This window comes from Pipistrellus hanaki (genome assembly GCF_964339955.1).
Source record: "Pipistrellus hanaki genome assembly, chromosome: 10".
Classification (NCBI taxonomy): domain Eukaryota; kingdom Metazoa; phylum Chordata; class Mammalia; order Chiroptera; family Vespertilionidae; genus Pipistrellus; species Pipistrellus hanaki.
This window is the reverse complement of record NC_140512.1, coordinates 63,843,703-63,860,338: the sequence shown is the minus strand read 5'-3', so window position 1 is coordinate 63,860,338 and position 16,636 is coordinate 63,843,703. Positions and strand designations below refer to the sequence as shown.

General features: G+C 46.5%; 1 protein-coding gene across 1 annotated transcript in view; it reads right to left on the bottom strand.

Annotated features, from left to right (window-relative positions):
• Positions 1–16,271, bottom strand: part of WNT2 (Wnt family member 2) — a 65,785-nt gene extending 49,514 nt beyond the window's left edge. Inside the window, exons 1-3 of the mRNA XM_084896975.1 lie at positions 15,607–16,271; positions 13,139–13,365; positions 6,844–7,121 (exon numbers count right to left, since the gene is read on the bottom strand). Of these exons, the coding sequence (XP_084753101.1) occupies positions 6,844–7,121; positions 13,139–13,365; positions 15,607–15,689 (588 nt within the window). The 5' untranslated portion in view covers positions 15,690–16,271. The remainder of the gene's footprint in view (positions 1–6,843; positions 7,122–13,138; positions 13,366–15,606) is intronic.
• Positions 16,272–16,636: the final 365 nt, after the last annotated feature.

Sequence of the window (16,636 nt, the reverse complement as noted above, 5' to 3'; positions counted from 1 at the left end):
TAATGCCAAGAAATCCATGGCATTTCTATACACCAACAGTGAAACTACAGAAACAGAGGCTAAAAAAGCAATTCCATTTACCATCGCACCAAAAAAATTAAGATACCTAGGAATAAATTTAACTAAGGAAGTAAAGGACCTATTTGCGGAGAACTACACGACACTGAAAAAAGAGATAGAGGAAGATGTAAGGAGATGGAAGAACATACCATGTTCATGGATTGGTAGGATCAACATCATCAAAATGTCCATACTTCCTAAAGCAATCTATAGGTTCAATGCACTCCCCATTAAAATACCAACATCATATTTCACTGACCTAGAAAGAACTCTCCAAAAGTTAATTTGAACAATAAAAGACCCCGAATAGCCACAGCAATCCTGGGAAAGAAGAGTAAAGTAGGAGGGATCTCAATACCAGACTTCAAACTATATTACAAAGCCACTGTTCTCAAAACAGCCTGGTACTGGCACAAGAACAGACAAATAGATCAATGGGATGGAATCGAGAACCCAGATATCAACCCAAATCACTATGCTCAATTAATATTTGACAAAGGAGGCACGAATATACAATGGAGTCAAGACAGTCTCTTCAATAAATGGTGTTGGGAAAATTGGACAGACACATGCAAAAGAATGAAACTAGATCACCAACTTACACCATTCACAAAGATAAACTCAAAATGGATACAGGACTTAAACATCAGACGGGAAACCATAAAAATACTAGAAGCATCCACAGGCAGCAAAATCTCAGACATATGCCAAAATAACTTCTTCACTGATACTGCCCCTAGGGCAATGGAAGCTAAAGAGAAAATAAACAAATGGGACTACTTCAAAATAAAAAGCTTTTTTACAGCAAAAGAAACCATCAATAAAACAACAAGAAAGCCCACGGTGTGGGAGATCATATTTGCAAATATTACCACTGATAAAGGTTTAATCTCCAACATTTACAGACAGCTTATACAACTAAATAAAAGGAAGATGAATGATCCAATTAAAAAATGGGCAATGGACCTAAACAGAATATTTTCAAAAGAAGACAGAAGGAAGGCCAAAAGGCACATGAAAACATGCTCAAAGTCACTAATTGTTTGAGAGGTGCAAATCAAAACAACAATGCGGTACCATCTCACACCTGTCAGAATGGCCAACATCAACAAATCAACAAATGACAAGTGTTGGTGAGGTTGCGGAGAAAAAGGAACCCTCGTGCACTGCTGGTGGGAATGCAGACTGGTGCAACCACTGTGGAGAACAGTGTGGAGTTTCCTCAAAAAACTGAAAATGGAACTCCCATTTGACCCAGTAATCCCACTTCTAGGAATATATCCCAAGAAACTAGAAACACCAATCAGAAAGGATATTTGCACCCCTATGTTCATAGCAGCACAATCTACAATAGCCAGAATTTGGAAACAGCCTACGTGCCCGTCAGCAGATGATTGGATCCAAAAACTATAGTACATCTACACAATGGAATACTATGCTGCCATAAAAAGAAGGAATTCTCATCATTTGCAGCAACCTGGATGGAATTGGAGAGCATCATGCTGAGTGAAATAAGCCAATCAATGAAAGAGAAACACCACATGACCTCACACATTGGTGGATGATAAAAATCATTATAAACTGATGAACCAAGAGACAGATATAGAGAAAGTAAAGCAATAGGCAGACTGTCAAATTACAGTGGGGAGGGTAGGGAGATCAGGGGGAGATAATAGATCAACCGAAGGACTTGTATACATGCATATAAGTACAACCAATGGACATAAAACTATGGGGAGGGAGGGGATGTATGGGAGGGAGGGAGGGGGGCAATAAAAAAAATCAATAAAATATGTAAAAATAAAAAATAAAAAAATAAAAATAAATAAACATCACTAAGGCAAAAAAATAAATAAATAAAAATAAAAAAATAAAAAAATAAAATGAGTCCCCTCATGCTGAAACTGGTTTGGCTCAGTGGATAGAGCGTCAGCCTGTGGACTGAAAGGCCCTAGGTTCGATTCTGGTCAAGGGCATGTACATTGGTTGCGGGCACATCCCCAATAGGGGACATGCGGGAAGCAGCTGTTTCTCTCTCATCGATGTTTCTAACTATCTCTCTCCCTTCCTCTCTGTAAAAAAAAAAAAATCAATAAAATATATTAAAAAAAAGAAAAACAGGAATACTGATACTGTTTCTTAAATTCCCATATGGGTTTTTGAAAGATAAAATTATAAAACATTTGACAGTGTTTTGCACAGTAGCAAATAATATTTGCCTGAATTGTGTATTTATTTATTTATTTGCTTATTTATTGGTTTTGGAGAGAAAGGAAAGGAGGAGGAGAGAAACACAGATTTGTTTTTCCAGTTATGTATATATTCATGGGTTAGTTCTTACAGTGCCCTGACTGGGATCTAACCCCCAACCTCAGTATATCAGGACAATGCTCTAACCCAGTGTTTCCCAACCTTCTCTCATGATGAGAATCACCTGGTGGAGTTGTTAAAACACAGATTCCTGAATCCCAACTAAGAAGTGCTAAACTAGAATTTTTGGGAACATATAGGTAAAATTGTATACTTAACTAGTGCTCTAAGACAGATTTTATATACAGAGCACTAAGAAGTGCTAAACTAGAATTTTTGGGAACATATAGGTAAAATTGCATACCTAACTTAGTGCTCTGTATATAAAATCTGTCTTAGAGCACTAGTTAAGTATACAATTTTACCTATATGTTCCCCAAAATTCTAGTTTAGCACTTCTTAGTTGGGATTCAGGAATCTGTGTTTTAACAACTCCACCAGGTGATTCTCATCATGAGAGAAGGTTGGGAAACACTGCTCTAACCAACGGAACTCCCCAGTCAGGACCTGCGTGCCTGTTTTCTTTGTTTGTTTGTTTGTTTGTTTTTTGGGTGTTTTTTTGTTTTTTTGTTTTTTTAGTATGTTAAACTAAACCAAAGATGAGTCTATGGATAGTGACCAGACTGTATAGTTCAATCTGAACTAAGTAACAGTTCAAATTGAATTTGTGCCTATCTCTATTACCTACGTTACAGATAACTTCACGAAGGGGAAAGGAACGAACTTTTATTGAGTACCTACTGTGTGCCAGGCTCTCCGCTATTTGCCTTATGCTTGTCTTCCTAGAGCACATATAATACACGTTTACACACGATAGAACCTGAAATTCAGTGAGCAAAGCCACCGGTATTGCATGGCTAAGACTAATGTGGGTCTCATTTCAAATCCCATGTTCTATCTTTTCCATAGGAAGAGATATCATTTAGGGAAAGTTTTTTATGGAATCCCTCTTAATCTTATTATAGAAATGTCCAGTGATTATAGGGCAGAATTTTGCTGGATACATGATTTTGATATATATTCTCTCTCGAAAGGCAAAAGAAGTTGTGATGATTTCATATTAGGGGAAGAGCAGACTACTTTAAAGCCATTTTCAACCCCCAGAAGGGAACAAATGGTGACTATCGGCCCAGTAACTTGTGCTTGTAATTCGCCTCACCTGGTCCTAAAACGTAACTCAGAGGCTTTCCTCACACGGCTTCTCTACCCCTAAAAAGAGCCACCGAGAGCAGCTGTGGGGTGTCTTTGTGAATAGAAAGTTTGTGTTGAACAAGGTAAATTTATCTTCCTAGGACTCCCCGGAGGTAGAAACCAAGGCTCCATCAAGGATGAGTTTCAAGTAAACACGAAGGAAAGCAGAGTCATCACAAACTCTGCTGAATCGGTGAGTGAAATGATAGTCACCCCTCAGATCCAAAATGATACTACCATCCAGAGACACATGAGGGTGCTCTAACCAGCTGTTCTAATAAGCGAATTAAACTGCTTGGATATTAGGGGGAAATTAAGGCCTTTTGTGAATGGCAGTGTTGAATGATGACTTACAGCACTGGCTAAACAGAATCAACTTAGAATAGATGTGTTTTGAATAAAATGCATTGGTCTCCCCTCTCCCCCACAACATTAAAAAGTATAAGATACTCATATTAGACAACTGGGGAGATACTGAAAAGCACAGAGAAGAAAGAAAACGGAACGAATGCCGTGGTCAGCCCCGGGCGGCTGGGATGTGCTAGAACCAGGCCCACTGGAGATTTCGCTCAGGAGGCCTGCCTTCCAGGCCCAGCCTGTTCTCATTTTGATTCCGCAGACCTTCTGCCTGGGTGAAGGGGGAGTCAGGATTGGGGGTCTAACGACGGCAAGGAGAGAATTAGAGACGCATGTTTATCTCAATACATTCACTCTCGTTAAAGTTCATGCTCACTGACATCATGCATCTCCTTGGAAAAGCCTGCCCACCCACCATTAATTAAAGCCACATTTTAAAAAGTCAGCGTGTGCACTTTTATTCCAGTCCGAAGTAGCCTCCGCAGTTCTGCAGAGTAGGCAGGAGAGTATCTGAGGCCTGACAGCTGTTCACCTCTGCACAGTGAGGAATCACGTGATCCGCATTGCAAGTCATGTTTATTCAGGGCCAAAAGATAATAGCCGGGATCTGCTGTCCTCAAGACCTGGAGCATTCGGTATCTAATGAGCGATTAAGCATCATTAATATTTATTTTGACGAGTCAACATGCTCTTGGATGCAGTGGGTGACCTTTATCTGCAATCTAAGAGATCTAACGATGTTTCCTGCTTGAGTAATTGAGCAGCACACTCCTATCAAAGACACCACCCTTTGTGTCTTATGCAGGCGGCACCCACGTCAAAACAAAGTCGCTGTACATTGTGCTCTATCCAAACTGTTGCACAAGCGGTCATTGCCAACAGTCCTGGGATTGCACAACCGTAGCCTATATTTTTTGGCAGCAGTCACTGTAAATTAATAAATTCATGAACATAAGGAATGTTGACTTTTAAAGTTCAAGAAAGGTACTATTTGTAAACAGTTCAGGTCACACTCATCATCTTCCTTGTTCTAAGCAAGAGTTCCTTCCTTTCAACTCCTGCTAAATGACATTTGATCTCTCTGTGAGCTTAATAAGAGAGTTTTCATCCAAACAGATCCGCATTGTTTTTTCAGTTCTTTTTTTTTTTTTTTTATGTTAAAGACCGCCCGCCCCCCCAAGACCTTTCAATTGTATGCTGATCTTTCTTTATATATTAATATCAAGCACATTTTAATTTTATGTTGACAAGTGACAAATTATGTCTATCTCTTCTCACTGGCAATATGATTATTCTCGGATGGCCCTAACTGTTTTTCATGCAATTAGAATGACACTAGCTTTATTCGCAATGGCCAAAAATGGAAACAGGACAATGGAAAAGTCAACTGTGGCTGATATCCTGGGAAGAGGCTGCAAGGAACATTCTAGAATGTTCGAAACGTATATCTCATCTAATCACATAAGTGCGGCTGTGTCTGTGTGAAAATAAGTATTATAAATAACATGAAAATAAATTTCTGACCTACATAAAAGATTACGTGCTTCCCTCACTTTACGTATCTTATGCCTTGATTAATCTGACTAATTAATATTTCATTACCCCAGCCAGTGGGTGCTTCTTGCCAGAGGCACAGTGGGCAGCATGCAGGTTCTGTAGTTATTCTGGCCATGCCACCATGCCGAAAGACGTGGCTTAGCAATGGGTCCGGACACTGTCCTTTTAACGGCTTCATCCTGGTCCAGTGGTCGGCAGACTGAGGCTCACAAGCCACATGCGGCTCTTTGGCCCCTTGAGTGTGGCTCTTCCACAAAATACCATGTGCGGGGGGTGCACATACAGTGCGATTGAAGGAGTACCCTAATTAAGTTAATAGCTATGTACCTACCTATATAATTTAAGTTTAAAAAATGTGGCTCTCAAAAGAAATTTCAGTCGTTGTACTGTTGATATTTGGCTGTTGACTAAGGAGTTTGCCGACCACTGGCCTAGGCCATCAAACCCCAGGTCTGCAGTGGAAAGCTGAGTTCTAGTCTTGGGGTTTCAACTGACTCCCCATGCGACCTTGAGGACCTGAGGGCCTGTTTCCTCATCTGGCAAATGGAGGTAGAGAGTCAGTACTGACCAGTGGATTCCCAGCCCAGGAGGTCAGTGAGGACAGAAGATAAGGGACAGAGGACCCCTTGGGGGCCGTGTCCCCCTCAGTCTGCTTCTCCGGTAGCTGAAACCCCAAGGCACGTCTGGTTCTCCAAAGAGCATCCCTGATGCCCACAGGGATGCTCTCCTGGTGAGCTGCTGTCAGGACACGTGTGCGAGGAGATGTTCTGGGTCTTGCTATCCTCTCACTACAAGCTCTCTAGGCCCCATCGGTGTGTGGGACAAAGCACTCACTGGCCTCACCCACAGATCCCACCTTCTGTCTACAATGACGCTATCCGGAGGGACCGTAAAACACTTCACTCCACACAATGCCAAGAGCAATGGGTGGACTCCCGCAGCTCCCTGTGGGAAGAAAGGTGGAGCGTGGGTGGGGTACTTCCGCCCAGGCTGTGGTATTCTTTTGTTTTTGTTTTTGTTCGCCTTCACCCGAGAATATCTTTTCCATTGCTTTTTACAGCCAGTAAAAAAAGGGAGGCAGGGAGAAGGGGAAGAGAGAGAGAAAGAGAGATACATCGATGTGAGAGAGCCATCGATTGGTTGCCCAGGGATTAGACCTATCACCTAGGTATACGCCCGTGGCTGGGAATTGAACCCGCGACCCTTCGGTGCACGGACTGATGCTCTGACCACTGACCCACACTGGCCAGGGCCAGTCTGTGGCATTCATTCTTTAGCGCAAACAGCTTGGGGCCAGGGGACCGTGGGGATGCGTGTCTCTGTGGCGTGTTCTCATCTCTAGGAAAGTGTAAGGTCTGCGCAGCCTACCTTCCGGCCGGCTCGGTTGTTGTGCAGGTTCATCAGGGCTCTGGCGTCCTTGCCTTTCCGCTCCTTGGCGTCCACGAAGGCGCGGGCGAACTTGACCCCATAGTCCACGTTGTCGCTGCAGCCGCCCCAGTCGAAGGTGCCCTTGCTGTCCCGGGCGCTCCCCTTCTTCTTGGGGTCGCAGGAGCAGGACTTTAGCTCCCCTTGGCTGCAGGCCCTGGTGATGGCAAATACAACTCCAGCTGAGGAGATGGCGTAAACAAAGGCAGATTCCCGACTACCTGAAACAAAAATGCGTTTCTTAAAAGCGGCCGGACAGACACGCTGCTCAGACGCGGGCTGGCTGGCGCTCGCTCTGCCGCGGACACACGGCAGCGCGAGGCAGAAAGGGACTGATCCTCCAAAGGGTTCCTTTCTGGAGCCAAGGCTCGCTCTTCAAAGGGAGTCCTCCCCATCGAATACAAGCTGCTGTTAGTTTAGACGCCTGTCTGACCGCTGTCCCGAAGGTAAACAGCAGAAAGAAGGGACAGCGAAAGCCTGCCTCGCCCGCCGCCCCCCACTCAGTCAGCCCCAGACACGTGCTTGCTTAACCCAGAGCCCTCCGTGTTCCAATGAGAGGAGAGGAGCAGTTTTGTTTTTTCATCTGTACATTCGGTCCGAACTGTACAGTTCTTTCATTACATAATAGATCTTGGTTATTCCATGGCACTACATGAATAAAATCTTGGAGAAAAAAAACAAACAAACAACAACAACCCACAACTGCAGAAACCGGTCTGGCTCAGTGGATAGAGCGTCGGCCTGCAGACTGAAGGGTCCCAGGTTCGATTCCGGTCAAGGGCATGTACCTTGGTTGCGGGCACATCCCCAGTTGGGGGTGTGCAGGAGGCAGCTGGTCGATGTTTCTCTCTCATTGATGTTTCTAGCTCTCTATTCCTCTCCCTTCCTCTCTGTAAAAAATCAAACCTACAACTGCCAAGCCTCTAGGCCTTTCTGAGGGCACTCCTATACATTTAATATTTCAGATGAAATTCTGAACTAAAGGAGGGGCTGAGGTGGGAAGAGAATTCAAGGCTGTGACCAGCCCCCGGCGCGAGCACTGGAGAGCACTGGCGTGGCATCGATCTTCTCTAGTAATCGGGAGATTGTTGGAGGCAATATGCAATATCCCAGTTACATACCGCGTCTGACTATGACCGGGAGCTTACTTTCTTCTGGAACACCTGCACTAATCACGGGGATTGGGTAAAGGACAGTGGAAAGCTCTCCTTGGGTTTTTCTGGAAGGAGACAAATTTACCGCCTATAATTAGACTTGGGCAAGAACCCTTTGGGGCGATTGCTTAGAATTGTTCTTTATTAGCACACAGCCCACTTTCACTCGCAGGCTGAAAGGTACATATTTCAGGGCAATAACTACGTTCAATTATTTTAATAATCTGTAGTAACTCATAACACGGTGTTGTGGTACAGTGACAGATATAAGGCTCTTTGGGGTCTGTGTACACCTCATTTTTCAAGCGGAGCTGTATTTCATTGTTATTAGCACGCCTCTTTATTAATGATTGCTGCAGCAAATATATTAACAATCAGAACCCAGGCTGAACAGCCAGCCTCCTGCCAAGGCAAGGCAGAACACAGAGCCACTTGGCGATCCGGTGTGTCCAGACGAGTGTGACTTTTTGAACCACACAGCTGGGAGAACAAACGGCCTCTCCGCATCAGAGCCCCGCTCGGTTCTGTCTGTCACTCAGCGCCGAAATTTATTATATACATTATATAATGCCCTTTGCGATCTTTCCTCTGCTGGTCTCATTATTAAAAATCGGGAAAACATATCTACACCATATTAAATGGCACTTACCTCAGCCGTCCAAAAATATCTGCCCCCACGCCTCTAGGCATCATAAAAAGAAACCAGTTTCGCCCTATAGTTAGGTATTATAAAGTCGATTATATGAATATGTGCTATCGGTAGCAGGTGGTGGTCTCAGGAGGAAAATGGGATGGTCATGAGGGCTGTTTCAGAGTCCCAGGTTAGAAAGATTACAGATTTTCTAAGTGGAATTGAGTTGTTTTGTAAAAGATGGTGGCTCACTGAGGCTAATGTGGTTTAATCCCAGCTTGTGGCGCTCAGATAAATGAGATTTTAATTATACCCCACGTTAGGGAAATACCTTGCATTCGTTATGCCAAAACCACTGAGCTTCTAAAGCCTGGTTTTGGATTGGAGTTCAGTGTCCACATTTAGAGATATCACACGGAGGGCAAATTCCCAAGTGCTTAAGGTACTTAGCACTAGCCTTATTTTTTTTTTTTTTACTGAGAACCAAGAGAAATTTTACCAGGTGGTCTTTTAGGGGGGGAATATGGACAATGTCATTGATGGAATGCCAGTGGCCAGACAGTATTTTGAAAGTAGGAGAGGAATAAATTGACCAGGCAGAGCATTCATCCTGGCTTAAGGCACAATGGCATCGACCTGTTGGCTGAAAGAACGAAATCACTTACAATCTGCTGCCTTCCGGAAATAATTTCTAAAGCGAAAATACCTTTCCCAATATTTGTCACTGATTATTAGAGCGCATTACTCCATAGAGAGGTGTTTATTTACTTAACTGAAAATGTAGCACAGGGACTGGCTTTTCATTTTACCTCCAGATGTTTTGGTATCGTGGTAGATGTGGCCTTAAGATGTTTCCAGTTAAGTGTCTTAGATGAATCACTAAAATGCTATGTGTGAAATAGTAGCACATTTCAAGAGCTGGCTTTCTAACAAAACAAATTTTGACCTTGGGGCTCTTCTTAGAAAAATGGATTCTTTTTAAAGCCATCATAATATGAAACAAAATCCAAGTCTAAATAATGATATTTAGACTTCCTGATGTGTTACGATTCGTTTCTCTAATTTCTGGGTCCAGATAAGTCAGACGATGTCTACACGAAGCGCACAGGCACAGTGTTTGTTTGCAGTCAGGGATTGTTACCTGGTAGAGCAGGACACTAGAAGCTGGGCTTGTTGGAAAGATATGTGTTTGACTCTTTTAAAATGCTTAAATTTTTTTAATTTTTATTTTTTACATTTACAAGGATGAGACCTTTTTAAGGTTCATTCAAGAACTCCAGAGGTATATTCTTGCAGGGATATATGGATGTGAGTTTCTCAGCCTGTGACTGGTGATAGTCTGTTGAGTGAGTGAAATGCAAAGGTTACTAAAAATGAGTGTCTAACTCTGAGCTGGCTGAAGCAAAAGAGGCAAATGTTCTCCATTTCTCTGTGACCCTGGGATGTGTTAGTAACCTTTATGTTCTTCCTATAAATGGCATCGCCCTTTGCCTTCCCAGTCATCTATAAGGACATTTAGGTTTCCAAAGGAAGTTCTTCACAATTCTAAGATGTGCATTTCTCTCCAAGCAATTAATTATAGAAATTTTTTGGAAAGCTTTACTGGAATTTCATGATGATTTCCAGGATAAACTACCTTAGGCCAAATTCAGCCCTCCCAGAATCAACGCAAAATCATCACTGACAGTCACAGGAGTTTACATAAATGTCCAGGAAGAAATCTGGCCTTCTATGAAGAATGGAAAGAAATTGTGTAGCTTGAGTGTTTTAAGTTCTGAGTACTTTGGCAAAGCATTCAAGCTTCAGCTGAAAGAACTCTGAGGGAAACGAGAGTTAGAATCTCTTATTTAGTTGAGGCCTTCGACTGAGTCAAACTAGTTCCAACCTCTTCCCTCTCAGCACTCCACAGCTCTGAAGAAACAAACACTGTCAAGATTAAGTTAAAGTATTTTATGAATGAACTCCCAGCTTTGGCAGGCGTTGAGGATTAGCTGTCAAAATCAAGTCCTTTGATTTGTGACCTCAAGATTTTCTTCACTATAGAGACATCTTAACGGATTTTCACAGACAGAATTTAGAGGGGATCATCTTATAAATGAGAAGGACATTTCATTTGGAATCACTGGGGAATGGTTGTGAGCACTTTGAAAAGGAAAAGCCCTGATGTATTGCAAACACCGAGAGCCTTACATAATTTGTCCAAAGGTATCTTCTGCTAAATACTTGCAAACTTTCTTTGACAAGTTCCGGCCTTTGAATTGATTCACTGGCGAGCTAATCTAGGTGAAGCCTGAAAATTCCATGCTGCTGAAATTTACTATTAGCCTTTCAAAAAATGTGCAATGTCATATCAAAACTCCAAAAGGAATGCAGAAGAGTATAGTTCTTAAGCTAGAGAATAAAATTGCAGAATATGGCCATAAATTTTCTTGAGGGATACGCTGCGGGTGAGTGCACTACGCCCTGGGGGGATTTCAGAGACGTTCAGTTATGCATTTGGCCTCATAAAACCCCGGGGCTGTGATGATTACAAGATAGAAACACCCTCTGCTAAGCATTACCAAGTGTACAGCCTGGATGGTTTTCCTAGGGATGGGGGTGGGGTGGGCAAAAACAAGTGTAAAGTTTCCTGTTTCTGGGGTTCACACAAAACTTTTGTGTTTTCAGTCAGATTTCCCAGTAGGAACGGACTGTGCTAGTTCTTCGAAAATGCTTATAGCACCACGTTAAGGAACAAATTTTAAGAAAAATAAAATGTGATTTTCAGTTAGTTTTCTCTTTATACCAATTCGTGAGCTACTTTCCACATTCAGGACTTTAAAAAATTTTTTTATACAATTATATAATGTTGTGGGTTTTTTAATTTTTTTAATTAATTTCAGAGAGGCAGGGAGAAAGAGTGAGAGATAGACATCATTGATGAGAGAGAATCATTGATCAGCTGCCTCATGCACACCCAACACTGGGGATCAAGCCTGAAACCTGGGCAAGTGCCCTAGCCAGGAATCGAACCTTGATCTTCTGGTTCATAGGTCGATAGTCAACCACTGAACCACACCCGTCGGACAATGGTATGATGTTTAATGCTCCTAAGTGAAAAAACACGCACACACAATACAAAACAACCCAACTATGTATTCATGGTTCACACTCCTAACCCTCCATAAATACCCTTCTGCCTCAAGTGTACCTGGGAAATAACAGGTGTTCACTACAAGTTCATCCATTCATTCACGCAACCATTCAATGAATGAATGGTGTCTGCAACACACAGAGCATCAAGTGAGATGCAGAGAAGGCAGGCTAGTCCAACCTTGTAGAATTTACAGTCTACTGTAAAAAAAAAAAAAAAAAAAAAAAAGTTTAATTTAGATATAGGGTGACCCACAGCTGAATGGGAGGTCAAAGGTGGGTGAGCAGAGATTTGTCTCTGCTTTTTAATAACATTTACATGATATTGTAATAATAGCCATCTAGGGCCAATAAAAGATTTGAGCACTCCATCCTCATCTGCTGCTCAAATCTTCTGAAGGTGCAAGTTAAAAAAAGTCTAGAAAGCCCGTGGCTGCTGCCTCCTTTCTCCCAGAGACAAAATCTGAACCCGGAGGAGCAGGAAGGGGTGATGGGATTCTGTGGCAGTAATCTGGTCATTATTAGCAGGAAAGAGTAAAGGGAAGACTAGATAATACAGGCATGCCTTTTGTACAGCTTTGCTACTTTAACACTTTCCAAGTCTGTTCCCGACTGAGTAGACAGCAGACGCACGCCCAGTCCGGCCCCAGTGACTTGGGAAGGTGCCCGCCTGTCTGCCAGTCACACCTGGGAACACGAGTGGCCAGAATAGGTGTGGCCACTGCCAGGGCTGGAAATCTGAATGTTTAAACTTATGAACAAAGGAGCAGCTCTCTTGGTTTTCACTCTCTTGGCTCTTCCGGACAGGGCTCGCAGCTTTCCCATGGCCATGTGGGACCCCCACAGTGGACTGATGGGCTTTCATGAGCCTGAATGCCGAGCTGGGCCCAGAGTTCTGGACCCCCAGCTGCCCCTCCTCCTAGGCTGGACTAAGGAACATGGGACATTGGAACCCGAGGGGTGTTAACTCCGTGCAAACCAAGTCTTCCCCTAGGTCTTTTTCTCCCATGCGGGCTTCTGAAAAGTCTTATCTCATTGGTACTCCAAGAGCCGCACGCTCACTCTGGTCCACTGATTCCTCCAGCGACAGACAGAGCAAGGAGTGATAGATAAGACGTCAGCCTGGGGTCTACATTCTAACCTGTGACCAGCCTCCTACACACGTTCCTTGATTTCCTAAGTCCTCATCTGTAGAACAGGGGCAATGCCCCCACAGGATAAGCTCCTGACTGAATAAAATGCAAGAGATGAGCAGGGACTTCCAAGACCAAACGAAGGCTGGGGTGGGGGTGGGGGAGCACCCGTGGAGGCGGGGACTTACTTCGCAGCAGGACCCTGCCGAAGAGGCTGTGGTCCCTGTCCAGGGTGTTGCAGTTCCAGCGGTGCTGGCGGAACTGGTGCTGGCACTCCGTCGTCCACTCGGCCACGCCCAGGCCGATGGCACGCATCACGTCCGGGTGTCGGTGGCACAGCTGCCGCTGGCGGCTCACCAGGCCCGGCACGTTGTCACACATCACCCTGGAGGCGCCGCCCGTGGCTCTCATGTACCTGGGGAGGGCCAACACAGGGTGAGGACACGGACATGGAGGCCCGAAGCCACGCGTCCTGGGAGACTGAGTTCAAAGCGCTGTTTCTTTTTTTTTCTTTCTTTTATACATACATATATATATATATATATATATATTATTTTTGATTTTTTAGAGAAAGGAATAGAGAGTTAGAAACATCGATGAGAGAGAATCATCGATCAGCTGCCTCTTGCACACCCCCCACTGGGGATGTGCCTGCAACCAGGGTACATGCCCTTGACCGGAATCGAACCCGGGACCTTTCAGTCCGTAGGCTGATGCTCTATCCACTGAGCCAAACCGGTTTCAGCTCAAAGCGCTGTTTCAAATGTGAATGCCATATCCTTTTAGGGACACTGGGAAGCAAAGGGTATTTAATTTTAGTTGCACGGCGAAGCAGCACAGCAGGCACCAGAGGGAAACCTGGTGGAGGCCACCCCCAAGCCGAGCGATGGCTGTCTGGGACATGAACCCGGGGCCAGCGGATGACGCCCTGGGCGGTCAGGGAACAGAGTGAGCAGGGAGGGGCAGCATCCTTTGGGAAGAGCCCTCAAACACTGTTCCCAAGAAGGCTCTGATCTCAATGATGAAATGTGTCTGGACTTGGCTTTGGGGAAGCCGACCTTTACAGCTTCTCGCCCGCGTCTGTGTGACCCGAATGTTTGAGTATGTTACAGAAACTGTCTGTATCTGTCTAATCGACACCTGCCGGTATCTGATGTCACACTCTCCTGGCAGGCACGCCGTCCTTTCGGGTCCTTTAAATATTTCCATTTTCTAGCCCTTCTTGGCCTTTCTAGAGGACCTCTGGAAATCGTTCTTTCTATTGTTATTAAGGACACTGAATGTTTGGAAGAATCAAACAGTATTATAGCTCCATAAAGTACTTTTGAAAAGACACTTTAACCAAAAAAAAAAAAAAAAAAAAAAATTACATCATCATCTCTGCCCAGATGTTCTCTATTAGTTGTGAAATGTTTAGAAAAGGTACCTTTTATATAACCAAAGCTGCCATAGGTGTCTTTTGAAGCCATCAAACAAGGAGAATGTCTTTTCTTGCATTTTCATTACTTTATATGATCATAAAATCGTGATAGCCGTGATTTCCCAAAAAATAGCATATTCAAGCGACAGCCGAGAGACAACGTGACAAAAAGACTGGGCAATCAATAATGTTTAACCATGGAAACAGAAATATCATCTTATTGGAAAAAAACAGCAACAATTGGTCATTCTGATAAATCAACCTCTGGTCCAGTGTCAGCAATGTCAAGGCTGAACGCCTTCCCAGCCAAAGTGCGGGAGGAGGGCTGGAACCCCTCTTCCCATCAGTGCTCTGCCCCGCGCCTTTGGAGAGCTCCCTGCCTGTCTGTCCTGTGGCCCAGACTCCCCCGTGAGACCCCCCAGGCAGCAGGGCTTTCAGAATCAGTGTTTCAGTATCTGGTGGGGGAACTCCTAGGTGCAAGGAGCCTCCATTCCCGCCTTTCAAGATCATCAGGTGGGAAGACGTGGAAGGGTTTCTGGGTGGGAGGAAAAGCTCCCGTTGGGAGGGGGCTGAGACCTGCCGTGTTCACTGTGCAAAATAAATAAATGGGTAGCCCATCCGCTGCCAAAGGACAGCAGCCCAGCTCCCCTGGGCCCCCGCCCCACCCCCAGCCCAGCTCCGGGAGGCGGCAGGCTCTACCTGGAGGCAGCCGCACAGTGAGCTTCCCAGCCATGGGGAGAAGCACTAGGAATGTGGAAGGACGAGAAATAATGCAGAATCACACAGCCCCTGCCTGGATGGCCCCTAGGTTTGTCTAGAGTTTTTGAGGGGCATGGGGGAGTGGCAGGGAGGACAACTGCAGTTTTCAGAGTACACACACACACACACACACACACACACACACACACACGTCTCTTAACGGGATAAGGAATTGGCTGATTTTGCTGTCATTCAGCTGGATCCAAATAATCCAAATATCAGAATCAGAGCTCTCATTTGAGGGGGGGCTGTGGGTTCTTTTTTCTTCCTTCTCTCTCTCTTTTTTTAGTTGTCAAAGTTGGAATGGTCTTCAGAGGAAAAGCGAGGGACTGGGGTTCAGGGCGAAGGGAGAGGGCAGCTGCGGGGTAGCGCCTGGGACCCGCTCCAGAGAGAAGCGCAGCGGGCAGGGTGTCCCCGGAGGTGCGGTCCCCGTTCCCGCAGGGAACCCCCACACCCCGGGCCGGTGCGTGGACTTACCACCATGAGGAGCTGACCTCGGGCCTGAGCCAGGTCAGGAGCAGAGGGAGCCAGAGCCAGATCCCAGCGAGAGGGCCGTTCATATTAGCCCCGTTGTCCGCATCAGGTCAGACTCCGTGTGCGGGCGCCATGCGTGCCCGAGCAGCGCGCTCAGCCCGGAGCGCAGGTCCCCGCCGCCGCCCGGTGGGTCTGCAGGGACGAGCGGGAGCCGCGCTGATAAAGTTTCCTAGGATGAGCCGGCGGCGATAAAGGCCAAGGACCGCCGCGCCCACAGGATTCCCCAGGCGCCGGCGGGGAGAGCTCTGCGCCTCCCGCCCGGGCAGCCAGGGAGGGGGCGCCGGCGGGGAGGGGCGCGGGCTGGTCCGGAGGATGGAGCGATGGCCGGTGCCTGTGGGCGGCGGGGGCGGGGCCGGCCGCACCTCCTGTGGCCTCGGCTCCGGGAGGCAGGCAGGTAGCTCTGGGGGAGCTCCCAGCCCGGAGCACCCGTGGCTCCCGCCACCCGCAAGCGCGTGCGGGGCGGGGAGGCGCCCCTCCTGCGGGGCCAGGTCCGGGAGCGGGGCCGTGGGGAGCCGAGGGAGTGGGGAGCCGAGGGAGGGGACCAGGGAGGGGACCGGAGATAACTGAGGCGCAGGAGCGCAGGAGCCGGAGGCGATGGATGTTCCACTCGCGGCTCTGCCTCCACTTGCAGGGAGGATGGGGAGGGAGGGTCGGGCTGGGGCGGCGGGGCGTGTGGCGGGATTGAGGGGTGGGGCCGGCTTATGTGAGAGCTCGCGGGGAGGGGCCGCGAAGGTCCAGGACCCTCCGACCTCCCAGGCGCCCCGGCCCCGGCGTCCGGGAGATGCGGTTGGACCCGCACCCAGCCCTGCACCCAGCCCTGCCCGGGCGGGAGCGGGACCCCGAGGGAGGGCCCCACCGGGCAGCCAGGGCCCCCGGAGCGCCTCCCCGCGGAGTGTGCGGGCGGGGGACCTCCTCGCCCCGGGTTCGTGCCCCGCGGGGCCCAGGGACAGGCGCGGGCTGCGGGCGGAGCATC